Genomic DNA, 13,455 nt, shown 5'->3' with positions numbered 1-13,455 from the left:
AGGGCAGAATTTGCTTTTGGAGACATTCGGTTTTGTAAACCTCCGAGTTCATCATTTTCTCTGTGACGAAAACCTTTGCTTTTGGCCGAAGCTGCAAATTCCCTGCCAAAAACAAATTGTAATCTGCCAGGGACACTTCCTCGAGCCTTCGCCTTGTAAAATGTTGGTCCTGGAAGCTGTCCGAAGTCAGCCTTTACATAGGTTTCATCATCCATAAGAATGTACCCACCGGACTTGGTCAGCATATTGTCATACAGCTTCCCGAGCACGGGTTCTAGCTAAGGGTATTCTGCTTGAGTGATCGATTTGGTTGTCTACTGGAGAGGTATGCATGTAAGCCTTGGCGGTAGCGAATTCACTGCACTGTATACTTTTTACATAAATCGCGATCGGACATACCTGGGTTGCTTCTGATGGACTTCACGACACTTCCATGGAGCTTACGGTTGGCAGTTCCACTTCGGCGTTTACTTTGAGGCTTCCGATACGTCTGCAAGGTTTCTTTGTACGTTTTGCGCATGCACCATACGGTCTTTCTAGGAAAATTCAACACTTTAGCCAGTTTGGACGCGGACCACGATTGGATTTTCCTAGTTACTTTCAACGCTCCTCTTGCATGGTGACTGTCTCCAAAACAAGAGTGTTTTTGAACTGAAAAAAATCACTGTTATTCTTACTGTTGTTTTCAATAAATAGACGTCAAAAGCTTCCGAAAACGTCAACTAGGAGCAATGGCACCTGGGGCGGAACGTCCCCCTTACCATGCTTGGCATACACAGTTTTCTTCACGAACTACACATTTGCTAATAACTTTGCACACGGTTGACAAAACATAGTTCTGTTTGAAAGTAGAATAAAGTTTAAGCTTGTTATAGGTACGTAAGAAAAAGTAGATTATAATTCAAGTAATAAACTTTATTTAAGCGTAAACATTTATTGGTGTTGATTCAAATGTTTACCTACTCTTTGCATATCTACAGTAAGCTATAATCCTAATCTATCAATTATTTAAAAAAAAACAAAATTCAACCACTGAGTGAAAAGTTATTAACAAATGAGCAGTTGGTGTGGACAACTGTGCATGCCAAGCATGCCCCTTACCCAAACCACGTAACGTCCCAGGTGCTACCTACTATCGCAACTGTTTGAAGCAAACAAATCGTGATGAGTGAGGCAATAACTTTGGCTCCAATTTTGGATCAACGCTTACTAAATGCGCTCACTGATGAGATGAAAGAAAAGAACGGAGGAGAAAGCACTTTTCATTAAGTTCAAGGATGAAAAATCTATGCTGCAGCTTTTATAACTCAGAGGATAAAATTGTCCATTATGCGAATGGATAGCCAACGGAGGCACACAGGTTCGAGAGGATGAACTCCCATTCTTCTGACAGTTTATCGAGAGGTTAGGCAATGGATGTTATTCCTTATCAAATAGTAATTAATAATTAATCGGTACAGTCATGTGTACACCTCACACACTGGAGGTTCCCGATCGTGGCCTAGCGGTGGTATTGGAGAAATATGGAAAAGTTAAATGTGTTATTATGGAAGAACTCTCTCTCTCTACAATGTCGCTGTTATGGTCAACATCACTAGATTACTAAATTTCGGCACACAAATTAACAAATTAAGAGCAAAAAATAATTAATTCGCTGACGAAAAATACGTAGCAAAAGAAAAACACGTCAGCTTTCAAGCGCGGCCTACTGCAATCTTGATGATGACATGCACACCAGTGTATTGGATAAATGTTCCAGTTATGGCACTGGGCCCTAGAGCTTAAATCAAATTTGAAATAATTATCATGGATCTATTTGCGTAGATATATGGAAAAATGTAGCTTCTAACCTAGTAGCTAAATAAATTTTTCAAAGAATGTCTAAAAAGGAAACATAACAGGACGTGAAAAATTATATTTCCTCCTAGCTTCATTCCCTCAATCGGAAGGGACCTATTTTAAAGGAATTAGAAACAAATGCATTTGCAAGATGCATCGATAGACACCGGATGAATGCCTGCGCAAGTATGAAAGAGTAGCATCAGTACGAATAACAGAGTCAATTCGGAATAACGGATCTATTTTGATAAATTTGAATGTTGTTTTCAAACACGATGAAGCTTTGATCCGTACATTTACATCGGTACGACGGTCATGCCCCTTAAAACAATTCAATATCTCTGCACGGCATGCAATAACCGCAGCATATAAACATTTCTCAATTACCCACTCTGAAGCAAAACGAGATACTTCACTGCACATGTGTGCTCTTCTTCAATATGAAATCCCTTCAATATCTAACAGTTTTATTTGCTTCAATTTATGACAACCGAACGCAACATCAACAACAACGGTATGGTGCACAAAGGATGTTTTTCTCGCGTCTGCCGTTTTTCCTGTCCTGGAAGCTCTTTTTATTTTATTTTTTTGCTTTTCTATACCAACCCCGACGGACAAGCTGTAGACTAGCGCGGATGGGCGACGGGCATAAACCGACACCGAGGGCTTTAATTATATTACAACCACGCGCGCGAGATGCACCTGTGCAATATCATAATTTCAATTTAATTGAGGTCATTAATATCTTTTTCCCAAGGGAGGAGGATGAGGAGGATTTTTTTCTTTGCTCAGGTCTGGAATTGAGTCGGGTTTTTTTTAAGTCCTATAGCGAGTGACCATGTAAGCGTACTTAGGATGAATTATATTTTCCTTCGGATCAGGTGAAGCATCTAGTTATGTGTTTCGTTTGAAGAACATCATTATTTTTATCCATCTTGATGCAATGCTGAGAACATATTTTGCTGATGGATGTATCACTGTGGGGCTAGGAAACGATCATTGTAAGTTTTCTGTGATGTACTTTGATGATGTGTTGCTGTCGGTAGCGTGGGAAAAATTACATCCAAGGGACTCAGGAAAAATTGCATATCTTTTATGAAGCATTATTTATATAGAACACAGACAGATTACACTAGCTTACATATAATCGAAAAATCTAGCATCGGTTAAAAAATTAATTAAATTTCATATTACAAAGATGAGAATTTCAAACATGACATCAAATGATGTGTTTTGAGAGACATTTTCAAAATAATTAAAGATGAGAACTCGTGTTTCGATTTCTTCTTTGTCAACCTTAGGATGTAAGTATGGTATAAAAACAAATTTTCCTTTGTTCTTAGTACTAAAAATTGAAAATTTATTTTATAAAATAACTATAACTATCGGTACTGGAACTGGAACATCTGGAACTGATTCGCGCGTAAATCAGTATGCATTTGAAAAATGTTGGCAAAGTAACCCATTATAGAGTCAAGTAATTCCATAAAAAAGGCGGAAAGATGTCGTTCTACCTGTAGGTATCGCCGAACGAGACTTACTGTCGGCTAAATTTTCATCGTAACGAGCACTTGCGCGGGGTGTATAATAAAGGCACTCTCGCAATATTCTCCTCAACCAGGAAGACACCCTGGAGATAGAATTAATAAGCGTAAGGCCAACGGGTATGTCGTTCGTTGTTGGTTGCACGCTACGATCAGGAAGGTAAGATGCGGGAGCTGTGTAACATCGGAAGGAGGGTGCATAAATTTGCATAATGAACTAGATGCGATGACTCCGACGAGCTTCGGTTTCGCAAAGGGCCATCTGCACCGTCATTGGAGTTGACAACGGAAGGTCTCTGTTGAAGAATTTGTTAAAAAATTATCCATGAAGTGACAACAACGTCCCAACTTCAGCGAACCGCTTTCTCATTATCACTCTCCCATGGCTGAAGAGTGTCATTCACCGGTCACGGTTCTTTTCAATAGACGTGCGTATCACAGCTCACGGTGTTTGAGTCCCGGTGACGTTATTGAAGAACAAGACGAAGGGGATGGAAAAAAAGAGCACCGAAAGTGTCATTCCGTGCACCATCAACGAGAGGACCTCCCCCCCAACACACGCAGAGAAGGACTTTAAAAATTTATTACTCAACTAAACTCTAGGATTCTGGACCAGTTTGAGGTTTTCGCAATGGCGATGCCTATTTTATTTTGTTTCGCTGTTGCTGCGGTAAATAATGTCAAGTTGTGTCGTTCTTGTTGTTCGGACTTTATGTACTCGATCGATGGAGGGAGAGACGGAAAGGGGTGGGAGTTGTTAAATTGGAAGGATGTACCGTAAAAATAGCTACGAATTTTAATTGCCTAATCAGCCCGTGATGGGGGTTATCAGAAGTCTTTTGAAGATCTGCCCCTAGATACGGTGGAATGTGGAGGATGAATTGAATTCGTAATGTGCGTTCAGGTTTCATTGGTGTTGTGAAATGAGATAAAAGTTATCACTTCAGGGCAGGCATCGCATAAGGCCGGATCGGCTTTTTTCGTATCATGTTTAATGTTGTATCAAATGATAAGCAGGATAAAGTTTCGATCAGTAGAATCCGGATGTTAAACATTTTCTCTAACTCGGAAATGTTAACCTATGAGAGTTTCAAGAGTTTATAACTCACTCAGATTGTAGCACATGAAGCATGTTTGCCCACTAATATGATCGATAATTTTAATTGCTGCATTAAAATATTAATATTCTTCCAGAATATTGTTCAATATGGCCATTCATTTTAAAACACTGTCCCATAAACAAACAAACAATGAACTATTGGCTCCGTAAAGCTAACGAGATTGAGCTTTCCTAAATGAACTAGAGAAAAAAAGGAATTCTGTTAAAATCTTGAAATTTTCCTGGAGCTATCTAAACTTCCATGAAGATCTCTTGACATCCATAAAATTCCCAGAACTTCTTTAAGGTCCTCGTAATAATTCTAAATCTAATGGAACTGCCCTGCAGTTGTAAGCTTATCATTCAAGTTCTCGAAATTTTCCACAAGCTCATGAAACTATCCTGAACATCTTAAAAGATCGCGCGATTTTCCTGAAGTTCTCAGAACTTCTTAAAAAAATCCCCCAATTTTCCTGAAATTAATTAAGCTGCCTTGAAGTTCTTTGATCTTCCCTGCTCCTGCAATTTTCCTAAGGTTTTCGTAATTAACCTGAAGCTCATGATTGATTGATTTCTTTATTATCGATACTTTCAGTCGTTGGCTGGTTCGTCTCTGATTGAAGCTCATGAAATTTACCTTGCATAAAAAAAAAAAATACCAAACTTCTCTGAAACCCCAGTTTCCGAAATTTTCCAGAACTTTCCAGAACTTTCCTAAGGTTCCCGCAATTTTCCTGGTATTCTTCAAGGAGTGGTCTCTCTACGCACTATTTTTTTTTCTCAGTGTGCCTCATGTGTGCCACAACTGTGCCAATGCTGAGAAGTCATTGAACTGACTTATGTTTGCTTGTGAATACTGCCTTGTTTGGCAATCCGGTAGTTTGACAGCTCTTGGTTTTTGTTTTGTTTTTATAATCCTGAGATGACCCGGGAGTAGGTACAACATTTCCGTTTCGAGATACGTACCTTGCGGGTGGATTTTGCCAAGACGATCCTGCAACACTCTAAACCAATTGGAGACACAAACCGGCAAAATATTCTTGGTATGACTACGAGCAGTTCCAGTCAGAGGCGAGGTCGGATGGTATTGTTTTTGGTTGGCAATTGACTTTCCGACTTTCCACTATTCTAAAGATCTAATCAACGGATAGAGCCCAGATAGGAGGACATGTGGACGGCACACGGGAGTCTGTGTAACTTTTGCTGGAGCATATGAACCCGGAAGGGATGAGAACTTTAACCAGGATGGGGTGATAAGGGAGCATCTCTTAAGTATGTCACGGTCATACGGGGAGGGAGTTTTAAAATCTATGACAACCAATGAATTAAGTATTGAAAAAACGTGTGGAAATGTGGATCGTTCCTAAACAATCTTGAATGAGTACCTTTTCATATCACCGTTAATGTTGGGATTGAAAGGAGGTGTTGCCATGTATGTTATGTTAATCATTTTCAGCGCTGCTCCAGCGATTGCCCTGATTTTTCCATGCCAGGTGGATGGAATGATTGTCTGCATTCCGACGACAGCTTCAGACAGGCATTAGGATGTGCGCTGAATGTTTTGAGGAATCCAATCCGATTTTGTACTTGGTGGAGATTCACAATTGTGGTTTGTAAAAATTGGATTGTGGCAACATCAAAATCAAATTTTGACACATGCACACTGCACAGGTGCAGAAAAGTTCCATATTGCCAGTAACTTTAAAGATCAGTAAAATTGTAGCCATGGGTGCCAAATAGTGCCAATGAGTGTGGCCAGGTGTGCCCAAGCTTGTTTTTGGCACACCGTGCGGAACAACCCCTTGGTATTCTCTAAAGTTTCCACAATTTTCATAAAGTTCATGGAACTTTTCTAAAGAATTTGATATTTCCATAAAGTTCTCGGAACTTCTAAGCAGTTCAATTTTGAGAGTTTTACGTTTTGGTCTACGGTACAGTAACAGTCGTAAGATTCATGATTTAGCCAGAACTTATGTGGGCTTTTTGGAGGTTCCATGCACTTGTCGTGAAACCCGCGAGCGTGTCGGAATAACATATCGGAAGATCTATAAAATTTTCAAAAGTTCTGTGAACAATAGGGATAGTCAAATTTGCCAGAAGTTTCGAGTTGTTCCTGGAGCTGTCGGTGAATTGCGGAGATGTTGTTCGTAGTCCGAAGAAAATCCGAGAAGTCCGTTGAACTTCCGGGAAGTCCGCATAATATCCGACGTATCCGTAGAATATCCGAAAAATCCGTAAAATTTCCAAGAAGTCCGTTAAAATTCCGAGAAGTCCGTTAAACTTCCGAGAAGTCCGGAGGTCTTCCGAGAAGTCTGTTAAACTTCCGAGAAGCCTGTTAAACTTCCGAGAAGTCCGATAAAATTCCGAGAAGTCCGATAAACTTCCGATAAGTCCGGACATCTTCCGAGAAGTCCGGAGATCTTCCAAAAAGTCCGAATAACTACCTAAGTCCGTAAAACTTCTGCTACGTGCATAGAACTTCCGAAAAGTCTATAGAGCTCTTGAAAAGTCCATAGAATATCCGGTAAGTCCGTATAACATCCGAGCAGTCCGTAGATCTTCCGAAAAGTCCATTAAACTTCTAAGAAGTACATAGAAGTTCCAAGAAGTCTGTACAGCTTCCGAAAGTCTGTAGAACTTTTGAGAAGCTCGTTGAACTTTTTAGAAGTTTGTTGAACTTTTGAAAAGTTCTTAGTTGTCGGAGCTGTCGGTGAATTAGGAATATGTTGTTCGAGATGTTGGTAATGGAAGTTCTATGAACTTTTCTTTTGAAACTTGACAAGACCAGAAAAGATCCGAGAAGTCCATAGAACTTCTGGGAACTCTGTAAAATTTTCGTGAAGTCCGTTAAACTTTCGAAAAGTCCGTTAAACTTCCGAGAAGTCCGTTAAACTTTCGAGAGGTCCGTTAAACTTCCAAGAAGTCCGGAGATCTTCCGAACAGTGTGAAGAACTACCTAAGTCAGTAAAACTTCTGAGACGTACATAAAACTTCCGAAATGTCTATCGAGCTTCCGAGAAGTCCGTAGAATATCCAATAAGTTCGTATAGCAGGCGAGCAGAATGTAGATCTTCCGAAAAGTCCGTTGAACTTCCAGAAGTTTCATTGACCATAGAAGTTCCAAATAGTCTGTAGAGATTCCAAAATTACCGTAGAACTTCTGAGAAATCTGTAGAACCTTTGAGAAGCTCGTTGAACTTTTGAGAAGTTCTTAGCTGACTGCTGTCGGTGAATTGCCGAGATATTGTTCGAGATGTCAGTAATGGAAGTTCAATGAACTTTTCTTTTTAATCCTGAGAAGTACGAGAAGTCCGTAGAACTTCCGGGAAATCTGTATAATATCTTAGATGTCCGTAGAACATCCAAAAAAATCCGTAGAATTTCCGAGAAGTCCGTTGAACTTCCGAGAAGTCCGGAGATCTTCCGAGAAGTCCGGAGATCGTCCGAGAAGTCTGGAGATCTACCTAAGTCCGAAAAACTTCTGAGACGTCCATAGAACTTCTAAACAGTCTATCGAGCTTCCGAGAAGTCCGTAGAATATCCGATAAGTCCGTATGGCAGCTGAGCAGACTGGAGATCTTCCGAAAAGTCCGTTGAACTTCCAGAAGTTCCATAGACCATAGAAGTTCCAAATAGTCTGTAGAGCTTCCAAAATTACCGTAGAACTTTTGAGAAATCTGTAGAACCTTTGCGAAGCTTGATGAACTTTAAAGAAGTTCGTAGCTGACGGAGCTATCGGTAAATTGCCGAGATGTTGTTCGAGAGGTGGGTAATGGAAGCTCTATGAACTTTTCTTTTTAATCCTGAGAAGTACGAGAAGTCCGTAGAACTTCCGGGAAATCTGTATAATATCTTAGATGTCCGTAGAACATCCAAAAAAATCCGTAGAATTTCCGAAAAGTCCGTTGAACTTCCGAGAAGTCCAGAGATCTTCTGAGAAGTCCGGATAACTACCTAAGTCTGAAAAACTTCTGAAACATCCATAGATCTTCAAAAAAGTCTTTCGAGCTTCCGAGAAGTCCGTAGAATATCTGATTAGTCCGTATAACATCCGATCAGACCGGAAATCTTCCAAAAAGTCCGTAGATCTTCCAAAAGACAGTAGAATATCTTAAAGGACCGTAGATTTTCTTAGAAGTCCGTAGAATATCAGAGAAGTCCATAGAACTTTCGAGAAGTTCGTTGAACTTCGGAGTAGTCCATAGAACTTCCGAGAGGTCCGCGGATCTTCCAAAAAAACCTTGAACTTCCATTCATTGAACATCTCTTTAGTCCGTAGAATATCCATGATATCCTAAGCACTTCCGAGAAGTTCGCTTAACATCCAAGAAGTCCATTAAACTTCACTCGTTTTGTTTGGTTCAATTCACGATTTTTTTTTTACATCCTTCATCGCAGATGTGGGGGATTTAATGATTTCGTTGCGTAACAGTGTGGAAGGAGGGTCAAAAGAAATGTGACAATCTGTAACAAGGGGTGAGGGGCGGTTAATTCTGGCCGATTTTCGAGTGACATTATTAATAGATGCGAGCTTAAGGTTATTTTGTCTTCCTTGGAGTTCTCGACATTTTCCTGACGTTTTCGAAAATACCCGGTAGCTACATCCAAACAAATATTTAAACTTACCTGAACTTATCTGGAATTCCCTAAAGTTCTCAGGGTTTTCATGAAGATCTCAAAATGTTTCAAAACTGAAGTTCTCGCAATCCATTTTTTCTATCCTTAACAATCGTTTTCCCACGTTTTTTTAAACCATTTTTTTTTTTTACATTTCAGGCCTCAGGCGTTACACGTTTTCAACCGTTTTTCAAGTCAAAATCATTCTTCACATTTCCTAGCCCTTTCGCATTTTTCAACCATTTTTGGAGTCATCATCATTTCATTTGCGTTGTCTGGCCTGAGAAGCATGGTTTTTAACCCACGTTCTTCTGCTCAGTAAGCAAAATTGTTCACCACTAGGCCACCGAGCCCCTTGTACCACAGCAAACCATTGCACAGTGAGTCAGAAATTAAATCAAGCAGGAAAAAAAATAACGCTCTGGGATTGCATCCAATTGAGTTGACATCTTCAGCAAAGTATCTTGGTTTAGTTAGGACCATAATGTGGTGGATAAAACTAGTTCAAGTTTTTGCCGCAAACATGGCGCAGCGATACCAACTTTGTTGTTTCAGACGTTCGAGTTATGCTGTCTTCAGAGACCGTAAAATTTTATGAAAAGTTGCTGAAGACATAAAGCTGTAAATTTTCAGAGATCAACGTTTTAAAAAACTTTTTGAGTATTCAGTTTTATGAATACGTTCAAATGAAAACTTTTGTCATTATTTTTCGATCGGTTTTGGATTAGTTCATTGTTTACAGAACAATACTTTAATTTTTAGGATACTAAAAAAAAATACATAATTTTCGGAATATTTATTCTCGAAAAAGCAAAAGTGAGTGCAAAATTTTATAACTTATTCAAAATGAAAATCAAATAGACTATTATTCCTCAAAATATCTCAGAGATATGTTGAGATATATTTGAGATATTTGGAGCCCACATCGAGCATACGTCATATTTTACAGTGAAACCATGTTTTTTTTTTGCTCATGTTCAACAGAGCTCTTTCAGTAGTGATTTTCTACGTTCTCATTCTTCCATTCAGAAAAAATAATAGAAAGGAACCTTGGATTTAAAGCACGATCTTCAGCTCAGTAAGCAAAAACAGTGGAGGCGAGCTTCGGTTCATGAGATAAGGGCATTACAAGTTTTGTTTACTGAAGCTAATAGGCCCCTTTCAATTGTTGGATGAGAAATTACCACGAACAACGATCGGTGAAGTCTGCAGACATGAAGCCCAGCAAAAAAATTAGCCCAGGATCTGTTGGATGAATGTATTCTTTATAATAATTAAGGAATTTTCAGGGACTACGGATATATATTTTTTTAAACAAAAAATCATTCAAGTATTAAGCATTCAAGGTTCTCTAAATTGTTTTATTCTGGAAAGGTAAAACAAAAAAATTCTGATTTTGACAGATAAAGCTGATTAGAATTAAAAAAGTTCTCCAATAATTTCAAGACTTTTCCCTTAAAACTGTTTAGTAAATTCAAGAGCATTATTGTTGATTCGAAAAACCTTTAAGAATATATTAATTATCAATAAAAAGAGTTCTAAAATAATGATGACTTCAAAAACAACTGCTTTGGATGTATTAAATTCCTTTTCGAAATTAAACACCAACGTCATCCAGTGACCAACGACGAGTAATCGAAGGAAAATATAGTTTTAAAAAATAGTGGAAACACAAAGCAAGAGGCTACGAAGATGAAGAAATAAGACATGTTTAGTAATAATGTCCTCGCTGAGGGATCATTTAGACCTTACCACGACTTTATTAATTCTTATGTAACTAGACACCGTAGCGATGTTCAAACGACAATAACCTATTTTTTAGGAAATCAAATCGATACGGTAGCTTCATAATCAACGCACGAGTATCTATTAATTTAACTCTTGATGATAAGGGAACCACAAAACAAAACATTTTTCCGCGATAATTACAGAAACAGATACCTCATTATCGCTAACGCAACCAGTGTAATCGTTGCCCGAATGGTCGCCGCTGTCGATTCTGCTATGACTAGCGATTCATACGGACCCAAAGTCACGCTGTACGGATTCACACCTTGGCCGACTCTATACAGAGACTCCGTTCCAGTTAAGCGAACCACGACCGAACTGTTGCCCACTTCATAGAGGTAACCCAGATCAACGGTCGTGACTTCGTCGGCCAGATTCACAACGGTGATGAAGTAGTGGTCATCGTAGATTCCACTTGGATCTTGCTGCGGTTTTATGTAACGTACAAAGGCAAACACGTTCTCGGCCAGCGCTCGCGATTTGTAGTGACCGTGGGAAAAGACGGGATTCTTGCGTAGCTTTACGGCGTCCACATAGAATTTGTACGTACTGTAGTCCGCTTCCCATTGTTTGCGAAGGTTTGTCTGACGGAAGTACGGGTAAATTGGCAACCAAGTCCTATTGGCCGAGGAGAATCCTGCATTGTAGGAATCATCCCACTGGAAAGGAGTACGCTGGGGGTCTCTCGATTTCCATTGGTACTCTTCGGGTCCCACGTTGCATCCCTGTGGATCGCGACTGTCTTCGTAGGAGATGTCTCGGAAGTCTAGCATACCGATTTCCTCACCGTTGTAGGTTACGGCGACGCCAGGCAGCGTCAGCAACATCAATAGCATTCCATCAATGCGCTCCCGTCCGTACCGACTGCCAACGCGTGGTTGATCATGGTTTCCCAGCTGCAAAGACATTGATTTAGATGATTCTACTTGGGTTGAAGAAGGATTTGCTTACCACCCAGTTGGTGACCTTTCCACGGGGCATGTTTTCCAGGAATCGATCGATGACGAATTTGAAGTCCCGAGCCTTGGATCCGGCATCCAGTTCCGTGATCATGGCAAAGTTAAACGGGAAATGAGCTCGCTGTTCGGTCCCGTCGTCCGACTCGTAAAACCGCATGATCATATCCATACTGGTGTAGGCTTCGGTCATCATGATTCTGGAAGGTATGATATTGGTTATTTTCGTGTGTTTGATCGTGTTTGCAATTACCTACATAGTTTCACGACTGTTTTCTTCTGTAAACTCGTCCAAGACACGTCTCCAGTGACCGATCACATCGTAGGTTTCCAACTGTGAACAAATTTAAACTTATTTCCGATCACAATCTCATCAATCTCATCGAAGAATAGATCAAACTTACCAAGCTGTTTGTGTACATGTGATTGGTGTAACCGTAGCTCAATGGATCGGATGGATCAACCACCGTTTCGTCCCGGAAAAGTTCATCTTCGAACATATGGTTGATGGCATCCACTCGGAATCCGGACGCGCCTTTTCCCAGCCAAAAGCGTAGAATCTCATCAAATTCTGCAATAACTTTCTCATTTCGGTAGTTTAAATCCGGTTGACTTACCTCGAACTGGTGCAGGTAGTACTCTTTTCGAATGTCACTCCACTCCCAAGCCGAACCGTAGAAAACGGAATTCTGAAAAACCTCGATCACTCTCAATACATTCATTCCACAATTAATCAATCAGTACCTTACCCAGTTATTCGGAACGTCCGGTTTTTCCTGACCTGCAATCTTTTTACCCGGATGCCATACGTAGTAATCCTTGTACGGTTCCACTCCTAGCTCCGACTGGTTGAACCACCAATGCTCCACACTGGAATGATTCGGCACAAAGTCCAAGATGATTCTGATCCCCAACTTCTTCGCCTCGGCAAACAGCTCCTCCAGGTCTTCGTTAGTACCAAACAGCTCATCCACTTCGATAAAATCACTCACATCGTATCCAAAGTCCCGTTGCGGAGACTTGAACACCGGGCTCAACCAGGTCGCATCGATTCCCGTATCCTTCAGGTACTGCAGCTTCGCCGTTACACCTTTGATGTCCCCAACTCCGTCCCCATTGGTGTCGTAGAATGATCGCGGGTAAATCTGGTAGAACAGTGCCGTCTCCCACCAGTCCTTTTCAGGGAGTTGTTGACCGGCACTGTACAGAACCAAACCGGTTAAATACAGCAGTAATGTCTTCATTTCCTAACGATATGGAAGCTACCGAGCATCCAAACGATGTGGTCGGTGAACTGATACTGAGAGAACTGTATCATGCCAAACGGTGTATTATAGACATCGTGTAATCTCCTGACATGAGATATCTGTGCGCCTCCTATATTTAGAGATAACGGATAATTGCATGAAGGTGTGATAATAGCGGAAGCCTTGTACCGATGATTTGCCAGATTACACGCGTATTGGGCATTATTCAAACATGTAATCGAAATTCTAATAAGATCGACTGACTGTGTCAACTGAATAAATTTCAACCCTAACAAAACTGTCAGAGCACATTCACCGCCATCCGATACAGTTGATAAATGATTCACGAGTCTGTATCAAAGCGC

General features: G+C 40.3%; 1 protein-coding gene across 1 annotated transcript; it reads right to left on the bottom strand.

The window, feature by feature from the left end:
• Positions 1 to 11,011: 11,011 nt before the first annotated feature.
• On the bottom strand, positions 11,012 to 13,099 carry LOC135700174 (maltase 1-like). The gene is made up of 5 exons (XM_065220594.1): positions 12,593 to 13,099; positions 12,248 to 12,532; positions 12,101 to 12,177; positions 11,839 to 12,043; positions 11,012 to 11,783 (listed from the first exon to the last, which is right to left on the bottom strand). Exons 1-5 carry the CDS (start codon positions 13,085 to 13,087, stop codon positions 11,025 to 11,027), a joined length of 1,821 nt encoding a protein of 606 aa, XP_065076666.1. The 5' UTR covers positions 13,088 to 13,099; the 3' UTR covers positions 11,012 to 11,024.
• Between the last annotated feature and the right edge of the window lie 356 nt (positions 13,100 to 13,455).

The sequence above is a fragment of the Ochlerotatus camptorhynchus genome, unplaced genomic scaffold (genome assembly GCF_037179485.1).
Source record: "Ochlerotatus camptorhynchus isolate MF236.1 unplaced genomic scaffold, CSIRO-AGI_Acam_v1.1 ptg000130l, whole genome shotgun sequence".
NCBI lineage: Eukaryota > Metazoa > Arthropoda > Insecta > Diptera > Culicidae > Ochlerotatus > Ochlerotatus camptorhynchus.
The sequence above is the reverse complement of the archived record's forward strand: the minus strand, read 5'-3'. Positions and strand labels throughout refer to the sequence as shown.

What these genes read in the sequence shown, in the direction of transcription:
- LOC135700174 (XM_065220594.1), bottom strand. Translation starts at nt 13,087, where the DNA reads ATGAAGACATTACTGCTGTATTTAACCGGTTTGGTTCTGTACAGTGCC. An exon ending in ACATGTACACAAACAGCTTG is followed by an intron (nt 12,178 to 12,247) that starts GTAAGTTTGATC and finishes ATTTGTTCACAG; the next exon opens with TTGGAAACCTACGATGTGAT. An exon ending in GAAAGGTCACCAACTGGGTG is followed by an intron (nt 11,784 to 11,838) that starts GTAAGCAAATCC and finishes ATGTCTTTGCAG; the next exon opens with CTGGGAAACCATGATCAACC.